Source organism: Symphalangus syndactylus, chromosome 4 (assembly GCF_028878055.3).
Source record: "Symphalangus syndactylus isolate Jambi chromosome 4, NHGRI_mSymSyn1-v2.1_pri, whole genome shotgun sequence".
NCBI lineage: Eukaryota > Metazoa > Chordata > Mammalia > Primates > Hylobatidae > Symphalangus > Symphalangus syndactylus.
The window spans coordinates 34,513,158-34,533,166 of NC_072426.2; the positions used below are offsets into that span (position 1 = coordinate 34,513,158).

General features: G+C 37.9%; 1 protein-coding gene across 4 annotated transcripts in view; it reads right to left on the bottom strand.

Moving 5' to 3' along the window:
• The window catches only part of ANK3 (ankyrin 3), a 556,820-nt gene that overhangs the window by 50,763 nt on the left and 486,048 nt on the right, over positions 1-20,009 (bottom strand). For 3 of the 4 annotated variants that reach the window (XM_055274392.2, XM_055274393.2, XM_055274394.1), the window contains 7 exons: positions 8,699-8,910; positions 7,233-7,440; positions 5,729-5,825; positions 5,180-5,408; positions 4,087-4,212; positions 3,208-3,330; positions 1,129-1,210 (listed from right to left, as the gene is read on the bottom strand). In XM_055274392.2, coding sequence (XP_055130367.1) covers positions 1,129-1,210; positions 3,208-3,330; positions 4,087-4,212; positions 5,180-5,408; positions 5,729-5,825; positions 7,233-7,440; positions 8,699-8,910 — 1,077 coding nt within the window. Of the gene's footprint in view, positions 1-1,128; positions 1,211-2,741; positions 2,769-3,207; positions 3,331-4,086; positions 4,213-5,179; positions 5,409-5,728; positions 5,826-7,232; positions 7,441-8,698; positions 8,911-20,009 lie in introns of all 4 variants that reach the window. The other variant, XM_055274391.2, reaches the window with a different exon arrangement.

Below are 20,009 nucleotides of genomic sequence, written 5' to 3' on the forward strand. Positions count from 1 at the left end.
TAGTCAAGGAGCTAGGCTCCAGAAGATGATGCTAAGACCATCTCAACTAAGTAGTGCAGTAGTGTCCTGCCACACATCTTACATGCTATGCTGTTGGCCCACAAAAACAAGACTTCAGAAAAGGTGGGAAAAGCCAAAGTTGTGACTCTTACTGGCAAATTTCCAGACCTCCTTGAACTTAAACTGTGTCAGTGGGAAACAGCTAGGATGATTCACTAATTAAAAAATAATTTTTGTATAATTTCCCCTCATTTAAAATGAGGAGAATGGTTAAAGTGGCACCAATATGTCAGTCAAATACAATGCTGAGCTCAATACTCTTAGTTCCTGCTGGTGGAGGGGGTTATCTTGAGGGCTGTAGAGATCACCAGAGGTGATGATTACAAGGATGAGGGAAGGAAAGGGAGGAGGAGGCAGACAGAAAGAGAGAGAGAGAGAAAATATATAAACAGATAAGAGTGAATGAATCTATATCTTAATAAGTGCATGCCAGCTAACAATGAACCAAAACAATCATTGAGAAAAGAAAAGGGTCTAACCGGTCTAGTGAAGACCAGCCTTAGAACTGATATTTTAATAAAGGACAGGAGGAGAGGAAGTGAGAGGGAGGGAGGGAGGAAAGAAGAACTCTGTAAACAAGTGCTACCTCAAGAAGGTAAGGAAATGTGATTCTTGCAAAGTGGGAAGAAAAAGAATCGGGACTAGGGTATGACAACCTATCTACACTGAGAAAAATGAGATGACAAAGTAACTTTATCATTTTTCTACCATTCCAAATATTTGAGTAATTTTTTTCATCTGAGCATAGATCTAAAGCAACATTCATATTCATCTCCTAGCATAGTTAATCAAAGTAAAAATCAAGGTTTTAAAAGAAAAGTAATAGATGTTTCTAATTTAAAAATAGTTAATGCCTTTAAAAACTGTTTTGAAGTATGAGCTAGGGGTGTTTTTACCTCACATCCTCAACTAGGTGCAAAATATTACCTAGGTTGTATGATAGGGTTTTCCTGCGGGCAATTTTTCTTTTGCCATTGAGTTTCCAAATGATAAAATTTGGTTTGTATAGAAAAAATGTCTCTTCTTATGAAAATCCACATAGATTAGTAAATGTGTTAGAAAACTCACTCATTCCAGGCTCAGTCAAGTAGCTGTAGCGCTTACGTAAAGCTAAGGATGCGAAGCTCTGTCGTCTATCTGTTTTCTCAATCTGAAAAGGAAAAAAAAAGAGACAACTCTATTTCCAACTTCCCTGTGACATCTTCAGTTTTAAAACATTTTGTAGGATGGCATGTTGATAATTTGTTTATTTTCCTTCTTAGGAAATGTTAATTTCCTACTGGGAGTTTATAGCCCCACCCCCCGTGTCTTAACCAAAATCATCATTTGGCAAATTTAAGAGCACCAACACAGCAGACTACAGGGAAGTACAAGTGAAAGACAAGCATTACAGAGACTTCTGATGCTGAGCAGTTAATTTTCCTGGATCTGTTCATATTGAAAGCACATATATCACAAAGTACGCTCACTCTATGTGAGAACATTCAAGGGAGAAAGGCACACAAAGTTTATTATTCCAATTACTGCTGGGGTTTCTGTATGTTAACAGGCATAAAGTGTAGATGAGGAGATTGACAACAGATGAATGGTTTTGTTAGAAGTACTTTTTTTGGGGGGGGTGGGCAGAGGGGGGTAGGGACGGAGTCTTGCTCTTGTCGCCCAGGCTGGAGTACAGTGGTGAGATCTTGGCTCACTGCAACCTCTGCCTCCTGGGATCAAGCAATTCTGCCTCAGCCTCCTGAGTAGATGGGATTACAGGCATGCAGCACCACGTCCAGCTAATTTTTGTATTTTTAGTAGAGACGGGGTTTTGCCATGTTGGCTAGGCTGGTGTCGAACTCCTGATCTCAGGTGATCCCCCCATCCCATCCCCACCTCGGCCTCCCAAAGTGCTAGGATTACAGGCATGAGCCACCGCGCCTGGCCAGAGGTATTATTACTGCATCCTAAGGCTACTTGATTCTATTTATTACTATTGATGTGTGGGATTCAAAAATCTAATTATCATATAACTTAGAGAAACATTAGGAGACAACTTAATTGAACTATATTCTTAAAAAAATGGGCAAGATAAATTTCTTTAGTGAGAGTATCAAAGATTTATCAATAGCTAGTAAGCAAATATTTTGTATCACATACAACATAAGTTTATTTGTACAATAAAATTGCACATATTAAACATGATCTGGATTTAAATGTTATAACATGCTGGATAGTAGGATATAGTTGATAGTAAAATAGGCACATGAAACTTTCACAAAATGTCTACTTGGTGGGTTCGAAGGTAGTGCATTTATCTCAATTGACTGTTCTCATCAGTCATAGATAGAACTTCCTGGTCCTACTCTTTCCCCCTTTCTCACTATTGCACTTGACTTGTCTAAAAAAATTTTTAATGTTTATTTATACATGCCAATCTACCATATTTAAAAACGTTTAAAGACCTTCAGTTTCTAAATCATTAGCTGAATTATAATTTTGTTGAATATATTTAAGTACTCTTAAGTACGTGTGGAAGAAGAGTGAACCATTTAAGAAAAATATATACCCTTTTACCTACTTAAGACCTGCAAAAATATAATTTATATGTTTCCCACACTTTAGCCCTCTGCAACTTCTGTCATACAGATTCAATTTCTATTCTACTTCTGATAGAATAAAAGCAGAAGTGTTTATATTACCTCATCATCTTGATCTGACTCTGTCTCCTTTTGGTTCCAAGATGCATTGCAGAGACAAGGAATATTATAATGGACAGCAGGGAAAAGAATATCAGGATATGAAAAGGACTGAGTAGGGAGCACAAATGCAAGCCGATTTAGAAAGCAAAGCAAATTAAAAAAAAAAGCCAACAAAAAATATCAAGAACTGTACATCCATGGCAAATTAACATATGACGTTATTTGAAAGCATAAAAATCTATGCGCTACCAGCAGAAGCAAAAGCGATAAACAGAGAAGACTCCATCATACAAACTATAAGAATTTGACACCACATTAACAAGACTTAGGCAATCTACACGAGGAGACTAATACAACTTCAGTTTCAAGAGCTTTATTCATGTTACAAAGCATTCCTTAATTGCATACCAAAGGCCCACTTCTTCAAGACCAGGGAAAGACAATTTAAAGCAGTATTAAAAGATACCTTTTTATGTGCTGGCAGAGTGATATTTAAGTTGCAAACCGCTGTTTGAGGCAGTCCCTTTGTTGTCTTTGGTTCTTTCAGAAAAGACAGACGACCACAGGGCTCTTGGCTGGTGTCTCTAATCTACAAGAATTTCGGTAGTTGATGGTTATAGAATGAGACTTATCTGAGGATTTTTAACTGTATAAGAGTTAAACATGGTTGTTTTATCAAGCCCCATGAGAGGCAGGAAAGGTAAAGGGAAAAGATGATGATTACGATTATGCAGCAACCGGGGTGGTCACATCTGAACTCAACAAGAGTTAGATGCCTGATTCCTAAACGCAGGCTTGTTGTGTCTGATGATCTAATCCTGACAATTCATAGTACAGTCTGAGTTATGTGCATTTTCCTTCAAACAGTTTTTTTTTTCTGAAAGCTCCAGCTTTTGCAACAGTAACAGCAAATAATAATGACAAAACAATTTTCCTATCTTTTTATGTTCTTGGAGAAAGAAGGTGATCCCTCTAGAATGTCCCTGGGCTCCACCAGAAATGAAAATGAAACTTGAATACTGAATTTGCATTTCATCCATTATTTGATTACTGAACATTAACCAGAAATAATACATTCTATTACTCTAGATTGTTTGGTTTTACAAATGTTTGCTTAAACATAAATGTTATTAAACTCTTTGAAAAATAAAGATCCTTTTTACCAATTATAAAGCTCTACTGGCTTGAAAGTATACTCTGGTAGAACCAGAACAAAATCTGACCTTATGAGTTCAGATTTGATGGGATATTTCAAATTAAATAAATCATTAAAACCTTTTATTTTTATTCTCTAAGAGTATTTTTTTCCCCATAATTCACAGATTCTCTGTTAAAGATGATTTACCTTGATGGAAAATGGCAGTCTATTTTCTTTGAAAGCATAAAAGTTAAAAACAAGTTGCTGTCCTCCTTTGGTAAGTGGGGCCAAATTTCCATAACAATCAACATAAATAGGTTTTCCTTCCAGAACCTTTTAGAGTAAAAGAAATAAACAATTAAATGTTAATCTGAGTTTGAAATATTTTGAGATTTTATGTCACATAACATTAAAAGACTGACATGTTACTATGTCACACATGTCTCTATTAGGCAGTTACTTCTGTGGTGCTATTTGCAATAAAAATAATGTTGTGTGCTTACAATTCACCAACTGTAACTGGAATCCATATCATGGACATATACAGAACAGAATTATACATTTATTTTTATTCTGGCAACTTTAAAAATATTTAAGAATGTTCCTGACATCAATCACTTATTGGTATATATTTTGAAAGCTTTTTTTTTTTTGGTCTGTTAGATACTTACATGCTCACTGGGTTTGAAAAAGGAAAATCATAGTAATGTGTATAAACAGTGATTCTGAAAAGTAAGTAACTCAAGTGGCCACAAGAAAATGGAGACCATAACTTAAATTCATTAGTACTATGTTTTAACCAGCTAAGACAGCCCCAAAGACACTTAAAATAATTTGAGTATTGGCCGGGCATGGTGACTCATGTAATGCCAGCGCTTTGGGAGGCCGAGGTGGGTGGATCACGAGGTCAGGAGTTTGAGACCAGCCTGGCTAACATGGTGAAACACCATCTCTACTGAAAATACACAAAATTAGCTGGGCATGGTGGCAGGCGCCTGTAATCCCAGCTACTCGGGAGGCTGAGGCAGGAGAATTGTTTGAACCCGGGAGGCGGAGGTTGTAAGCTGAGACCGCGCCACTGCACTCCAGCCTTGGCAACAGAGCAAGCCTCCGTCTCAAAAATAAATAAATAAATAAAAACAGAAAAAAATTTGAGGATTAATCTATATCAAATTTTTTAAAGTAAAAGTAAAATCAATAATGCACTTAGTATTTTATAGTGAGTGCTATTAATGCCACAAAATAAAACCTCATATCTGGAGTATGTAATGAAATGAACTTGTTTTTGTGAACAAGGTACCTCAATATCTTTGCTTCTTGCGACTTCCTCAAAATTCTCTTGTTGCTCTAAAGTTTTGTCCACTTTGTCATCTGTCATGCAGAAACATCGCAAGGAAGATTCTACAGGATCATTCATTTTGGCAAAAACAACAAACTTGGCCATATATGGAACACATATCAATTCTCTGTACAGTTGCGTGGCTAACCCCACAGTTTCTAAAACTTGATGGCAGTCTGCAAGCCAAAATCTGAGCAAAACAAAAAACAGAAGTATGAAAATGTGGCTATTTAAAAGCCAAATCTTAAAAAGACTCACAATTTAAAAAATCAGAAGATGTAAAGGAACTAACCCAAAACAGTAACTTGTTCATTTAAATAGCAAAGATGTTTTTTCCATGTATCAAACACAGGAACCCTCTGTTATTTGAGGATAATTTTGATAAGCAAATACTAAGGATTTTTTTTTCTCACAACAATTTTTTTTAGTATTGAACACAACAATTTTTACTTTCCAAAAGGTAATAAAAACTAATTCCTTACTGCTTTTTGGAATCCTTTATTTCCATACCTGGCTGAAACATTGGTGGTAAAGGAGACACAATCTTTTATAAACGTCAAAGGAGTTGTTCCTGTGATGTCTTCCCACTGAGCAGGCGAAGTGCCCCCTGAGAGAACAACAGTAGATATGTTGACTTTATCATGGGAGATGCTCCTTGTAAAATTTTCATCATATCCTGTTCTTCTTTCTGCATAGCCACAAACCGGCAAAACTTCAACACCTTCAGTTTAATAGTGTGTACTGAAGGTAGTTTTCCTCTCTACTCTCCTTTTATACTTTCACCAGGCTTATTGTGATTTCCTTGTAAGATGGTATTAAATTAAAAAAAAAATTTCTTGTTTTTTGTCTGGGTGCTAAGAATGGCTTAAACTTGGGGCAGCCACAATTTATAAGTATATTTTATAAATGCAATTTGTAAGTGCAAAGATTTGTTGTTTCAGATGGATAATTAAGTCTCTTACTCTTTTTTTTTTTTTTTTTTTTTTTGAGACAGAGTCTCGCTCTTGTTGCCAAGACTGGAGTGCAATGGTGCGATCTCGGCGCACTGCAACCTCCGCCTCCTGGGTTCAAGCGATTCTCCTGCCTCAGCCTCCCCAGTAACTGGGATTACAGGCGCTTGCCACCATGCCCAGCTAAGTTTTGTATTTTTAGTAGAGACGGGGTTTCATCATGTTGGTCAGGCTGGTCTCGAACTCCTGACCTCAGGTGATCCGCCTGCCTTGGCTTCCCAAAGTGCTGGGATTACAGGCGTGAGCCACCACGCCCAGCCTCTTACTCTTCAAAAAGGTAAGAACTACCAAAGTTAAGAAACAGCTCATTCTGTACATGGCATTCTGTATAATTAATTACCAAGGGTAAAAAGGGGCATCAGCCATTAAAATTACTCCTCGGAGAACAAAAGAAGATCAAAAACAAAACCTATCTTTAATAATCTTGGAATTGCAGTTAAAAACCGGATTAGGATAATCAAAGGATGAATTGAGCTCTAGATTCCAGGTGTTTATCACAAAATGTGTTCTTCTGAGCCCTGAATGTTTAAACTCTCGGATTACACTGTTGAGTACAGTAGGTGAGAATAACCATGTACTCAACATTTTCCTATTAATAGTGCTCTGTGGGACATGTATTTTTCCCAAAGTCCACCCAATTTCCTTGTAGTTTAAAGTATGTTGCTAAGTCCATTACCTCTGTCTAGGTCACCAAGAAATTACCTAGATTGAATCCAGAAATTACCTAGATGCTCCAGTAGGTTCAATGATACTTCTACTAATGCTAACCTTAATAGCAGGAAAGATGCTATTGCTAAATTTTAAATGAGTCATGAGACCAGGATCTTGACCAGGATCTTCCCAAGAAATGATCCTTGGGAAACCAGAGATGAGGTGATGGACAAGTAAAATGTTTGGTTCTTTTATTTTCTCTTATAATGTTGGCATGGATATTTTAAAGGTTTTATGTGTTTGTACAGAATCTTTGTGAATCAATAGGAAGTACAGCAGTGACTTAACCAAACCTGTAATGCTACAGAGAAGACGCAGATTGGGTGTAGTGTCCCCTTTGTATCCATTGGATACACCTTCTCCTGAGGGCGGGGGCACCGGAATGGTCATTGTGATTGGTTTATGGAATTTCCTTCTTCTTGGTTCCACAGTGACAATTGGGCTAAATGTTGCTTTATTTCCAAGGATCTTTTTCACAATTTCATCTGGAACAGGCTGGGCCTAGAGACAGAGAAAGGACTTTAAATGAAAGTGACTTTTTTTCTTTTCCCCCCAATCAGGAAGTTTACTTTTTAAGTGAGAAGGAAAAAAAACAAACAGACAACCAAAAAAACCCCCTCATGTCTTTTTTAACCTTTCTTACTATTTTAGGAAAGCATGAATAAACAAAACCAAACACTGTGATAGGAACTGGTCAGTCTGAGTATTTCCCCAGTAGAACACAAATAGCACCGGCTTGCAGGAAAGAGAGGAGATCTAGTCTCATGGCATAGAAGTTTCTTATTCTAGTCCAAATTAAAGGACAATAAATGCTGAGTCCAATATATTTTAAACCTATGCAGGACATTCAGTAAAACCTCATAAAGGCAACTCAAACCCACATAAAAACTGAGGCTTTCAGAGTTAATAACAAAATGCATTCAAAATTTCAAAAGATTTCAATTCTAGTCTACTAAGCCTCTCTTCTACCATTTGGTTTCTTTTCTGTTTGGTAAAATAACTTAGTATGGGAGGCAGGAGAAGGGCGCTTCATACCCCTGAAATGTAAGGTGGTCTCGTTAGTGCTAAGTACTTATTAAAGGTCATCTCAGGACTTAAGTGTGCTTGGCTCAAAACAAACAAACAAACAAAACCCAGTAACTCCATTGGGCAGAAGAGTCCAGCCTCACAAGAAGAACATGAACCTTCAGTTAAACTATTAATTACAATATTAATAACATCAATTAAGTTACTTTAGTTCATTTTCCTTATTCAATAAGGAAAAAAAGAACCAAAGTCTAGCTGAAATAAATATAAGAAAAATCTTTTGATCCAAGATTTCCAGTCAGCTTTCCAAACCAAATCAAGTTCCAATTGGTTTGGGTAAAACCCAGTATTTATGATTTACTTCAATCAAATCAAAACACTAAAGTTTGCAGGCTTCACTATAACTGATTTTTATGATGTGGCATATCATAAACCATGGCTTGGTATATTGTTCCACATACTGAGACCAATAACCTATGATTGAAAAAATTATTTTTCATCAGAAACCAACTGAGACTTTTAAACAGAACAACCCTAAAATATGTACCTTATTTAACAAGCCAGTAAGCTAACTTTATACTTGATGCTTTTTATCTGAAATAGGTAAATGATTCCCCAAATGGCCTAATTAGCAGTATCATTAGGATGAGTTAGAATAACTCTTTCCAGAGCAAAACATGCACTCACATGCTTTCTGGGCATACTGAGGGAAACAACATTTTGTGAACATTACCTGGAGGCCCACTCGAATTCTTTTAGTTAGGGCACCCTCTGGGAAAGATGCTTGAACAAGGGGCACTGTGGTGCTGCTCAGAATTCCACCTTCAGGACCAATCTGGTTGCTTTCCTGCTTAATCCGGGAAACCACTGCAAAATACTGGGGGAAATCTTTTGTGATAATCCTGCAGATACGCTTCTTCCCTAACTCTTCTGGGCTATCAAGTTCTGAAAAGACAAATGAAAGAAAATGCCATGAGAATAAGCATATCTACAACATACCTTAAGTCAAAATGAGATATCTTTTTTTTTGAGATGGAGTTTTACTCTTGTTACCCAGGCTGAAGTGCGACGGCGTGATCTTGGCTCACCACAACCTCAGCCTTCTGGGTTCAAGCAATTCTCCTGCCTCAGCCTCCCAAGTAACTGGGATTACAGGCATGCACCTCCATGCCCAGCTAATTTTGTATTTTCAGTAGAGACAGGGTTTCTCCATGTTGGCCAGGACGGTCTCGAACTTCCGACCTCCGGTGATCTGCCCGCCTCGACCTCCCAAAGTGCTGGGATTACATACATGAGCCACTGGGCCCAGCCGATACATCATTTTAATAGTCAAAATCATTTATACTCCGTAGCCTAAACAGTTTTTACGATAAAGAGAAAATGGTAGTGACCATAAAATATTGGGTTTTGCAAAAATATTATAAAACTATTAATACAAGTATTTGTAGAAAATATTTTTACGGAGTGGGAACAAACATTTTCAAGAACTGACATTTTACCACCTGTGGATAAATTCCCAGTTTTCAAGAACAAGAGTGGGAATTTACAATAATTTGCCCCTAAGCTGCCAAAAGTAGAAATGAGTTAGGAAAAAGAAAAAAAAGTGAGGCCTCATAAGAAAATGAATAAGAACTTAAGCATGCCTGAAAGCTCCAGAACTTCATTTAAAAACCTCTTTCAAATATTTTAAAGTCATCCAAATGTTCAGCATCATCATCACCAATTTCTTTGTGCCCACTGATGGCTCTCATGTGTGGAACTCAACCTGTCCACACATGGATACATCTTCGTCCCTCCTGTCTACCTCCAAAACTACTTTCCTCCATAGTCCTAACTCTAGGAAGGGTTTACAATCTGCTCATTCCTTCACTCTAATAGTTATGACTCAACTTTCTTAACAAATGGTCAAAGTCCAAGTCCAGTTGATTCTCTTTTGGACGTGGCTCACCCTCCTGTCACCTGGGTGTTCAGGCCGTTTTAGTTTGCCTAATTGCTAAGACCACCTCCCAACCAACTCACCTCTCTCACTCCAGTCCATCCAGATGTGTGTGTGTGTGTGTGTGTGTGTGTGTGTGTATGTGTGTTTCAAAGCCAAATTTTATGCATAATTCTGGTGGGCTTCATTGGAATAAATGATTAAAAATTTTTATGGCATAATAAGTGTTTGAGATTAGCAAGAGTATTTTGAAAAAGTAGGTTTGTGATGGAGAATTTATCTCATATGATATTAAGATTTACTTAGAAGTACCATAATTAAACAGTTAAACACACACATATAGAAATACAAGAATTATACATAGGAATAGACAAATAGTTTGGGGGGCAATAATAGAGAATCAAGAAATAGATTCAAGTTTAAATATGTATACTGAATATATATAAATCCATATATACTTTTATATATGTATTATGTATTTAAGTTATATTTAAATCAAGGTCATATATTTAAATTTCAAATACGTGAGAGAAAGATTATTTATTTAAAAGAGGGTACTTACATAATAGGAAATCTATTTGGAAAAACAAAGCTAAATCACATCTTATTGTATATAAATAAAAAATTCCATTTGCTTAGGAGACAAGTATTTTTAAAAATTAAAATCTGGCCAGGCGTGGTGGCTCACACCTATAATCCCAGCACATTGGGAGGCTGAGGCAGATCACGAGGTCAGGAGTTCAAGACCAGCCTGGCCAACATGGTGAAATCCCATCTCTACTAAAAAGTACAAAATTTAGCTGGGTGTGTTGGCATGTGCCTGTAATCCTAGCTACTTGGGGTGCTGAGACAGGAGAATTACTTGAACCTGGGAGGCGAAGGTTGCAGTGAGCCGAGATCATGCCACTCACTCCATCCTGGGCAACAGAGTGAGACTCCATTTCCAAAAAAAAAATTAAAATCTTACCAAAAAACTCAGGAAAATATGGTTTAGCTTTAGTTAGGGGAAACTTTCCTACACAAAACTGGAAACCCACAAGCCGAAAAGCATAATATAAAAGATAATATATTTGACTACATAAAAATGTAAAGATTTCCATGGCAAAAAGAGTAAACTTGAAAAGCAAAAAGTAGACTGGAAAAATAGCGACATCTGACAAGTAAAAGATTAATATGCTCAATACCAAATGTATTAATAATAGGATGGCAGATAAGTCAATAGATGATAGCAAAATATTATAAACAGGCAATTCAAAGAAACTGAAAAATGGTCAATAAAACATATTACAATGTTCAAACTGGATAATTTACATGGAAATGCCAATTAGAATGAGATACTATCTCCCTCCACACCCACTTCTTGGATTAGCTAAAATTAAACACTAATCACATCTTGTTATCAGAGAAAAATTAAGGGAAACAAGTGCTTTCATTATTGCAAGTGGGTATGAACGGCAATAATCTTTTAACAGTGTAACTGGGCATCATCTATTCAAATTGAAAATGCACCTACCCTGGACCCAGCAATACCATTTACTGACATCTTTTTGTTTTCCTTTTTTTTTTTTTTTAGACAGATCTCATCGTGTCGCCCACGAGTGCAATGGCACGATCTCGGCTCATTGCAACCTCTGCCTTCCCAGTTCTAGTGATTCTCCTGCCTCAGCCTCCCGAATAGCTGGGATTACAGGCACACGCCACCACGCCCAGCTAATTTTTGTATTTTTAGTAGAGACGGGGTTTCACCATGTTGGCCAGCCTGATCTCAAACTCCTGACTTCAGATGATGCCCCCAACCTTGGCCCCCCAAAGTGTTTGGATTACAGGCATGAGCCACAGCACCCGGCAGCATTGCTTATAAAGACTAAAGCTTGAAAGAACTTGCATCTCTATGAATAAGGGAATGGTTACATAAGTAACAGTTTACCCATATCCTAGACATTCCTGCGGTTAGTAAACAGAATGATTCCAATTCATTCATTTACCAAGTTTCTACTGAGGGACCACCATGTAGAGCACTGATCTAGTCACTGGGGATAGGGTAGAGAGGAAATTAAAGTCACTCTCACATGAAAATTTTATTCTAATAGGGGATAAAGAGGGGTAGATACATCACTAAACAAATATGAAGAAAAAATAAATCAAAGTGAGGGACTAGAATGTGACCAGGGAGGGTGGGGGTGGGAGGAGAGGTTCTCATTTGAACAGGATGATTTGAGATGTGACACTAGAGGGTAGACTGGAGGGAAGGGAGGAAGGGAGGGAGCCAGGCAAACAGCGAATGCCCTGTATAACCTGCGGAAATTGCTGTACACCTGAGCAAGATGCACAGCAATGTGCACAGGATGATCCTTTATAGGGGAAAATGTAATCTGTACATTTTTTTTTTTTTTTTTTTTTTGAGACGGAGTCTCACTCTATCGCCAGGCTGGAGTGCAGTGGCACAATCTCGACTCACTGCAAGCTCTGCCTCCCGGGTTCAAGCGATTCTCCTGCCTCAGCCTCCCGAGTAGCTGGGACTACAGGCATGCGCCACCATGCCCAGCTAATTTTCGTACTTTTAGTAGAGACGGGGTTTCACTATGTTGGCCAGGATGGTCTCGATCTCTTGACCTCGTGATCCGCCCATCTCAGCCTCTCAAAGTGCTGGGATTACAGGCGTGAGCCACCGCGCCAGGCTACGTTTGTATATTTTTATAAGAAATATGTAGAAGAAACATTCTAGGCTGTTAGCAATGGTTACCTCAGAGGAACAGGAAATGGAATTGGGGAGGGAAGATGAGAAGAGGGTAGGGAACAAGGAGTATTACCCTTGGGTTGATATAGCTGTGCTTGTTTTACCTATTAACAAAATAAAGGAAAAATTCACAAACTTTTGGGGGATGGGGGGTTGTTCTGTTGTTCATTACTCCTATAGGCCTCTTTTCAGACCTCAGATACACACTGCACATGTCCCCCTGTCCCTTCACTATTAACATTTCTGTCTCCTTTATCAGATATGTGAGGCTGAGATTATGGCTTATTTCAAATAGAAACTTGTAGAATGACAAAATGAATGATTAGGTAATTGAATCAATACATCTTTTCATTTTATGGATTGACCACTAAACTCTGAGATGGGAGGATCAAATTATCACTAAGAGAGAAACAGGGTCCAACCCAGATTTAAAAAATGAGCCACCAACAGAACTTTTATTATCAAACATTGATTTCCCAAATGGAACAATGACTATAGAGCTATTTTCTCCTTTAATTAAAAATGGTAACTATTAGAAAAAAAAGGAACTGCAATTTTACTCCTTTTTGCCTCCTCAAGTATCTTCTTCTCTGTAAACCTAAACACTGAAATCCTAGTGTAGGAAAAGAAAAGAAAACAAATAATTAATTTTGTTTTGTTTTGTTTTGAAACAGTCTCACTCTGTTGGCCAGGCTGGAGTGCAGGGGCATGATCTCAGCTCACTGCAACCTCCACCTCCTGGGCTCAAGCAATTCTTCTGTCTCAGCCTCCCAAGTAGCTGTGATTACAGGCGTGTGCCACCACGCCCAGCTAATTTTTGTATTTTTAGTAGAGACAGGGTTTCACCACGTTGGCCAGGCTGGTCTCAGACTCCTGACCTCAGGCAATCCGGCTGCCTTGGCCTCCCAAAGTGCTGGGATTACAGGCGTGAGCCACTGCGCCCGGCCAAAATTTTTAAAAAGAAAGTTTTCCTACAGAAAAATAGGAAAGAATCAAACAGTTTGCTTAGGAGAATATTCTGGGGGAGTTTTCACCTATTCAATGTAACTGAAAGGAGATAAACATTTTCCATAGAAAGCAAATATATTTCCCTCTCCATGATTTGGCTTACTTAAGAGAGTGAATTCCTCAAGTTCATAACTCATGCTGCAACTGAGAAAGTTCTGATTATCTGTTTAAATTGCTATACAACAACAGATCATCAGCAGCTAAGCAGATATTTTTTCACTTCAGCCACAAAGATGTCATTATGTTCTCCTTCAAAATGGCTCAGGACTCCTTGTGGTGCTAGCAATTTAAGAAGACATGATCATGAAATTACATCCTTCAAATGGGGCAGATTTCCTAATTCTGCTTATAACAAGCTGTGTATCCTGTGAGTATGAAATTTACTTGAGATCAGTCTAGACCCACCAGAGGAACTGAGGCACCTTTTGGGGAACTGGCAGTATTGTACACTTCTTAGCTATTTTTGTGTGTGAGAGAGTTCTGGGTATATGTGCACACATTTGTGAGGATTAAAAGTAGAAAGAAACAGCTATAACACCCCTGAAAACGATGATAGCACTGAATTGAGAATTGCCACTTCGTGTAATAGAGGCAGGCTGACCACACTTAAGCTATTCTCTGTCACCTTTGATAAGGCATTAAAGCCACCCCAAATATAAAGTGAACATGTACATTTCAGATGCAGCACAGAAGTTGTAAGTGGAAATGCTCAGATTTCTAACTATATAAACAGAGAAGCTCCCAGGAGAAGCTGATCAGTACCCTCCACATTCAACTTCTCACATATTTTATAATTTCCCAGCAGCTCAGGGACCCTCTGTGTCGTGTCTATTTTTTTTCAAAGCTTTTAGCAATTCTTTTGACACCATTAAAACTTGCATGGTTATTGACCTTCAATGTACATTTTAACAGTATTTTGAAGATAAGCCCCAACTCAAAGACACAACTAACGTGGGAATTTCAGGCATTGCTGTAGGCAAGGGGACATTTAGTGTCTCCATGTACTATTCCTTAAATAGAATCACATGCACTGCCTTCTTCAACACTCAGATTTCCAGGTGTCTACATGATGAAATGGAGAAAGAGTATTCTATTTTTTCTTTTTTTTTTTTTTTTTAGATAGGGTCTCACTCACTCTGTTGCTTAGGATAGAGTGCAGTGGTATGATCTCTGCTCACTACAATTTCCACCTCCCGGATTCAAGCAGTTCTCCTGTCTCAGCCTCCCAAGTAGCTGGGATTACAGCCGTGCGCTACCACGCCCAGCTAATTTTTGTATATTTAGTAGAGATGGGGTTTCACAATGTTGGCCAAGCTGGTATTGAACTCTGGAGCTCAACTGATGTGCCCGCCTCGGCCTCCCAAAGTTCTGGGATTACAGGCATGAGCCGTGAAAACCATGCCCAGCCCTCTCTGGTTTCTTATAACCAGGTTTCATCCTGTTTGTGTGCTTAAGACATTTATGAGGTTTTTTTTTCCCTAAGAATAAAAGCCAAGAAAAATACAAAAATATACAAAAAGTATTACTTAAATATTGTTTTGTAAAGAAAGGCATAATCTCTTCAAGGGCTGCAGTTGACGGCTAGGCTATGAAATTCTAGGATATTGCATAAATCAAAAAAAAAAAAATGACATAGATAGTAGGTAAGTGTGAAAAGGCAAAAGGAGGAGGTAAAGCCATCAGTAATGTCACTACAGAATTCTTAGGATCTGAAAATTTATTACCTGACCATTAATAGGATTAGCATTAATAAATATTATATGTAAATGAAACACTAGATAACATTTTAATGTGTTAACACATTCAACTCAAACCTGCTTTTTCCCTGTTTCTTGCTTTTAAAAAAGGAAAGTGAAATACAAAACGAAATATCCTTAGCTCAGTGCTGGAAAAGAGAGAACTAAATTCGCAGGCAGCTGGAGAGAGGCTCCAAGGGGGAAGGAGGCAAGGACCCTCCACACTCAGCTAACTCTCACACCCTGACTGTGGCCGCATTGCTCGGCATCATGAGTACCTTCCCCTGAGGCTTTTGGGTCTAATAAAATTATTAGTTGTTTTAAAAATTAGGTGTTCTTTTCATAAAGAGCAAGGTAGCCATAGTTAAACTATATTAAATTAAATGATGTTTGATATTGAGACCTGGCACACGGCAGGTGCTAAACAAGCATCTACCGAAGAAATCAACTGAGAATCAATGAGACTCAGACACTTTTCATATCAAACAACTGTACAGTTCTTTAAGTCTTGCTATAAAATATACTTACTAGTAGAGACTGGTTATTGTTTGTTCTTTTAGATTTATTATATTATTTTATTAGGTATCAGGTTTCACTTTGTCACTTTGGCTGGAATGCAGTGGTATGATCATAGCTCATTCCAGCCTTGAACTTCTGGGCTCCAGCAATCCTCCCACTTCAGCCTCCTCAGTAGCTGACACTACAGATGTACATCACCACGCCCTGCTAATTTCTAAACTTTTTTTGTAGAGACTGGCCTTTGCTATATTGCCCAGGCTGGTCTTGAACTCCTGGCCTCAAGCAATCCTCTGCCTCAACCTCTCAAAGTATTTGGGTTACAGGCATGAGCTGCTGTGCCTGGCCTAGTTTTATTTTTATTAAAAAAAATGCATGTGAAAAAGTCGTTCTAATCTTCCTACTTTTTAATCCACAGTGAAATCTATCATGTCCATGTGTTTATAACTCAAATTACTGTTTACTTAACATTTACACAAAATGAGTTTAACTTTCATGAGAATATAAAACTCCTTCTGGAAGTTTTGTATTACATATTTTAAAAGTATACCAGAGGCTGGGTACAGTGGCTCTTGCCTGTAATCCCAGCATTTTGGGAGGCTGGGGTGGGTGGATCACCTGAGATCAGGAGTTCAAGACCAGTGTGGCCAACATGGTGAAACCCGGTCTACTAAAAATACAAAAATTAGCCAGGTGTGTGTCGGTGGGTGCCTGTAATCCCAGCTATCGGGAGGCTGAGGCAGGAGAATCACTAGAACCCGGGAGGTGGCGATTGCAGTGAGCCAAGATCATGCCATTGCACTCCAGCCTGGGTGACAGAGTGAGACTCCATCTCAAAAATAAAGAAAGAAATAAAATTAAGATAAAAGTATATCAGAGAAGTCACATTTCCAGACAAATAGTAATAAAGCCTGATAATGTAAAAATGAACAGTGCCAATATTCTTTCTGTGATTGAACTTATATGTATTTAGATTTTAAAAACGGTCCTTACTAATTAGGTCAAAGAAGCAGCAATAATTACTAAGAATCTTTTGTTTTGTCCCATCCTATACATTACAGAAAAAAGCTCGACAAAATAATCTGCGGCACAAATGCAATGCCTCTATCACATTCACATCTGCAGAATTCCTAGCTCCTAATGCAATGTTCTCCAACCTGGTCAGTTTGCAAGAAACAATCCTACTACATGTTAGTACCACAGATTGCTGGGCTTCTGACTAGGCGGACCTGGGGTGAAACCTAAAAATCAGTTTTCACACTCTACCCAGGTGACTTTTTGACACATTTGAAAAAGTAATGTCTTGATAGACTTTCATCCTGTACTTTGTCTTAAAAATTCAGAACCCAAATTGTTAAAAACATGACAACAGGACCCTATAAAAAATAAGAACGGTTTAATATGAGAAGAAAAGCTTATTGGCAAAAATAAATATTCATTACATTTATATGGTTTTGTTTTTTAAAAGGATATTCTAAATAACTCCACGGCTACAGAATTGAGGGAGAAAATGGCATAAGTTGCTGTAAGGTAAACAATAGAACATAAACATACGAGCTTCTTACCTTTCAGGGTGATTCATAATGCCATAGACTATGAAAAGACCCTGAAATTCCTCTCTCCTCTCTCTTTTTAAAATCTGTTACTAAATTCTCACATACAAAAAGAGGATTAAAGGGAAAAGAGAAGTGAGTTCTGAAATAGGCAGTTTTGGCCAGGAGGAAGATTGAACTTTACACTTACTGAAGGTCTATTTTGTGTCAGGTCAATTATCATTTGACCCACGCAGCATTTTGGTAAAATAGGTGTCTGAACTTCAGAGAGGTTAAGTGACTTGTCCAGATGGATTTAGCTCGTCAGTTTTAGAGCTTAGAACCTAGGTCTAGGAAAGGGGTGTTGGGAAGAGATGAAGTCACACAGACATGGACTTCAACCACTCTTTAACAATGTCTTTGCAGACTGCCTGACACATGAGTGGTGGTTGATAAATGGATGAATAATGAATAGATTTGCAAATGCTGTGGTGGAAAAGGTGACCTGACTTCTCATTGGCCCATCTAAGCAGCAGGCCTGATTATAGGGCCACTAATGTTCTATAGCCTTCTTGCCTCACAGATAAATGATAAATTTCTTAAGCACCTTGTAACTCAGTTTATTTGTAAAAGGCGGGACAGCATTCTCTGTGACTGAGGTTTTGTTACAAACAATAAGAATCGTAAAATGCTTTGCAAATATAAATGGTTATGGACACCATAAATAACATGACTGAAATCATGTTCTGACTGAATGGGTTACTCTTAACGCTTTCAAATGACCATCTTGATTAGTTTTTGCCTCACTCTTATGGGCACACAATTAAATGTCTTGATCACTTGGTTAAACGGGGACAGAGCTCTGTTTCCTACATCAATTTAGATTTCAAAGGCTATTTGTGACCTGGTCAGGGTGGAGTGTGAATAGTCCATGGAAGAAATACAAATGGCCTCAAGGTTTCCCAAAGGATGATTTCTGTATCAGGGTTAATTTCTAGTCAGGTGCAGGCTTTTCTCAGCTCCTCTAACAATGGGGTATTTGATATTGAGAGGTGAAAAAGCAAAGGGTTTTTAGAATGTCAGATTTCAAAAAGCAAGTTATGGGGTCTGTGGAAAGTCACTGTAGACAGGTGCCCAGGGTTGAAATCTAGCTCTATAGTCAGTGCACCTGGACCTCAGGCAAGTTCCTGAACTTCTCTGAGCCATATGTTCCTCATCTATGTGATTAGGATGAGCAGTTTCCTCTGGGATGGATATGACCAAAAAAAGACAAAACCACCCAGCACAATTCTGTTCACATAATAACTTAGAAGAGTTATATATTCTTTTCGAGGTCACCCAGCTTTTGAGGGCAGCCAGAGAGTCAATCTGTAGCAGATCTAAGGGAATACACAAGTTAGATTTTAAAAATAATTCTCTACAAAGTGTAAATCTGAATTGCTATCATTTCCATTTCATTCCATTAAAAAATCACCAATTACTGAAGAGTAAATATCAAATAAGTTGGGAGAAATGAAGAAAATAAAAAATAAATCTATAATATTCAACTCTAGTTATAGAATATGTAGAACAACATAGCATTTGTAATATATTTACTGAACTAGTTTAGAAAACTACAGGCATTTATCCCATTGGAATTAAAGTTCAGCTCCATCAAAATACGCAACTTTCATAATAAGCTCACATAAGATGTTATAGGGAAAAATCCTCAAATGATAAAACTTGATCCTTCTTCCTTGAAGTAAACATCATAGAGATCTTTTCAATGTCTTAAAAAACATTTATTTTAAAATAATTATAAATTCATGGGGCATGGCAAAGATAGTACGAAAGGCTCCATGCACCTGTTATAATTTTAGTGTTTAACTCATATTCTTATTCAATTCTGTCATCTGCTTTATATATATTTGAGTCAGCATTATTTCACATCTTTATTCAGGGTAGAGATCCTCTTTGTTGTTTAGATTTGCACGTGTAATAAGTGCTGATGATGCAGAATGTCTGGAAACAATGATATACCTACTTGTTTTTCCCTCCAGTTTTAGCAGTCTATTAATATAATTTCTGACAATCATATATTTTTAAAGCTATTTTTAGAAGATTAATTTTTAATCATTATGTGCTCATGAGATATTACTTTAAAAATCAGGGAGAAATGTGACTATTTTTTGAAATCTACCTTTAGTGTTGACATTTAAGTTTACTTTGTACTCTGTGTGTAGAATGACTATAACCTGCCCCAGAGCCTTCCCCAGGCCCCAGACTTCCTCTCCCCATTTGGTGTAGCCTCCCTTCTTCCAGAAAGTTTTTCTCTCTCTTGGGTATGGGTCACTGGATTGAGAAAAAGTGTCACCAACAGGGGGGCATATGCCTGACACAAGTCATTCATTTCTCCATTCATTCAACAGACTGTGATGAAGTGACAATTCTGTATCAAGAGTTGTTATATGCAGTGGGCATAATGGCTGTCAGTAAGTCAGAGGTGGTCTCTGCCCTCTTGGACTTTTGCAGTGCACCAAGGAAGATATCAAAGTTCAAAGTTGCAGTTATGGTGCTGTGGGTGCATTTACCAGTTTGAT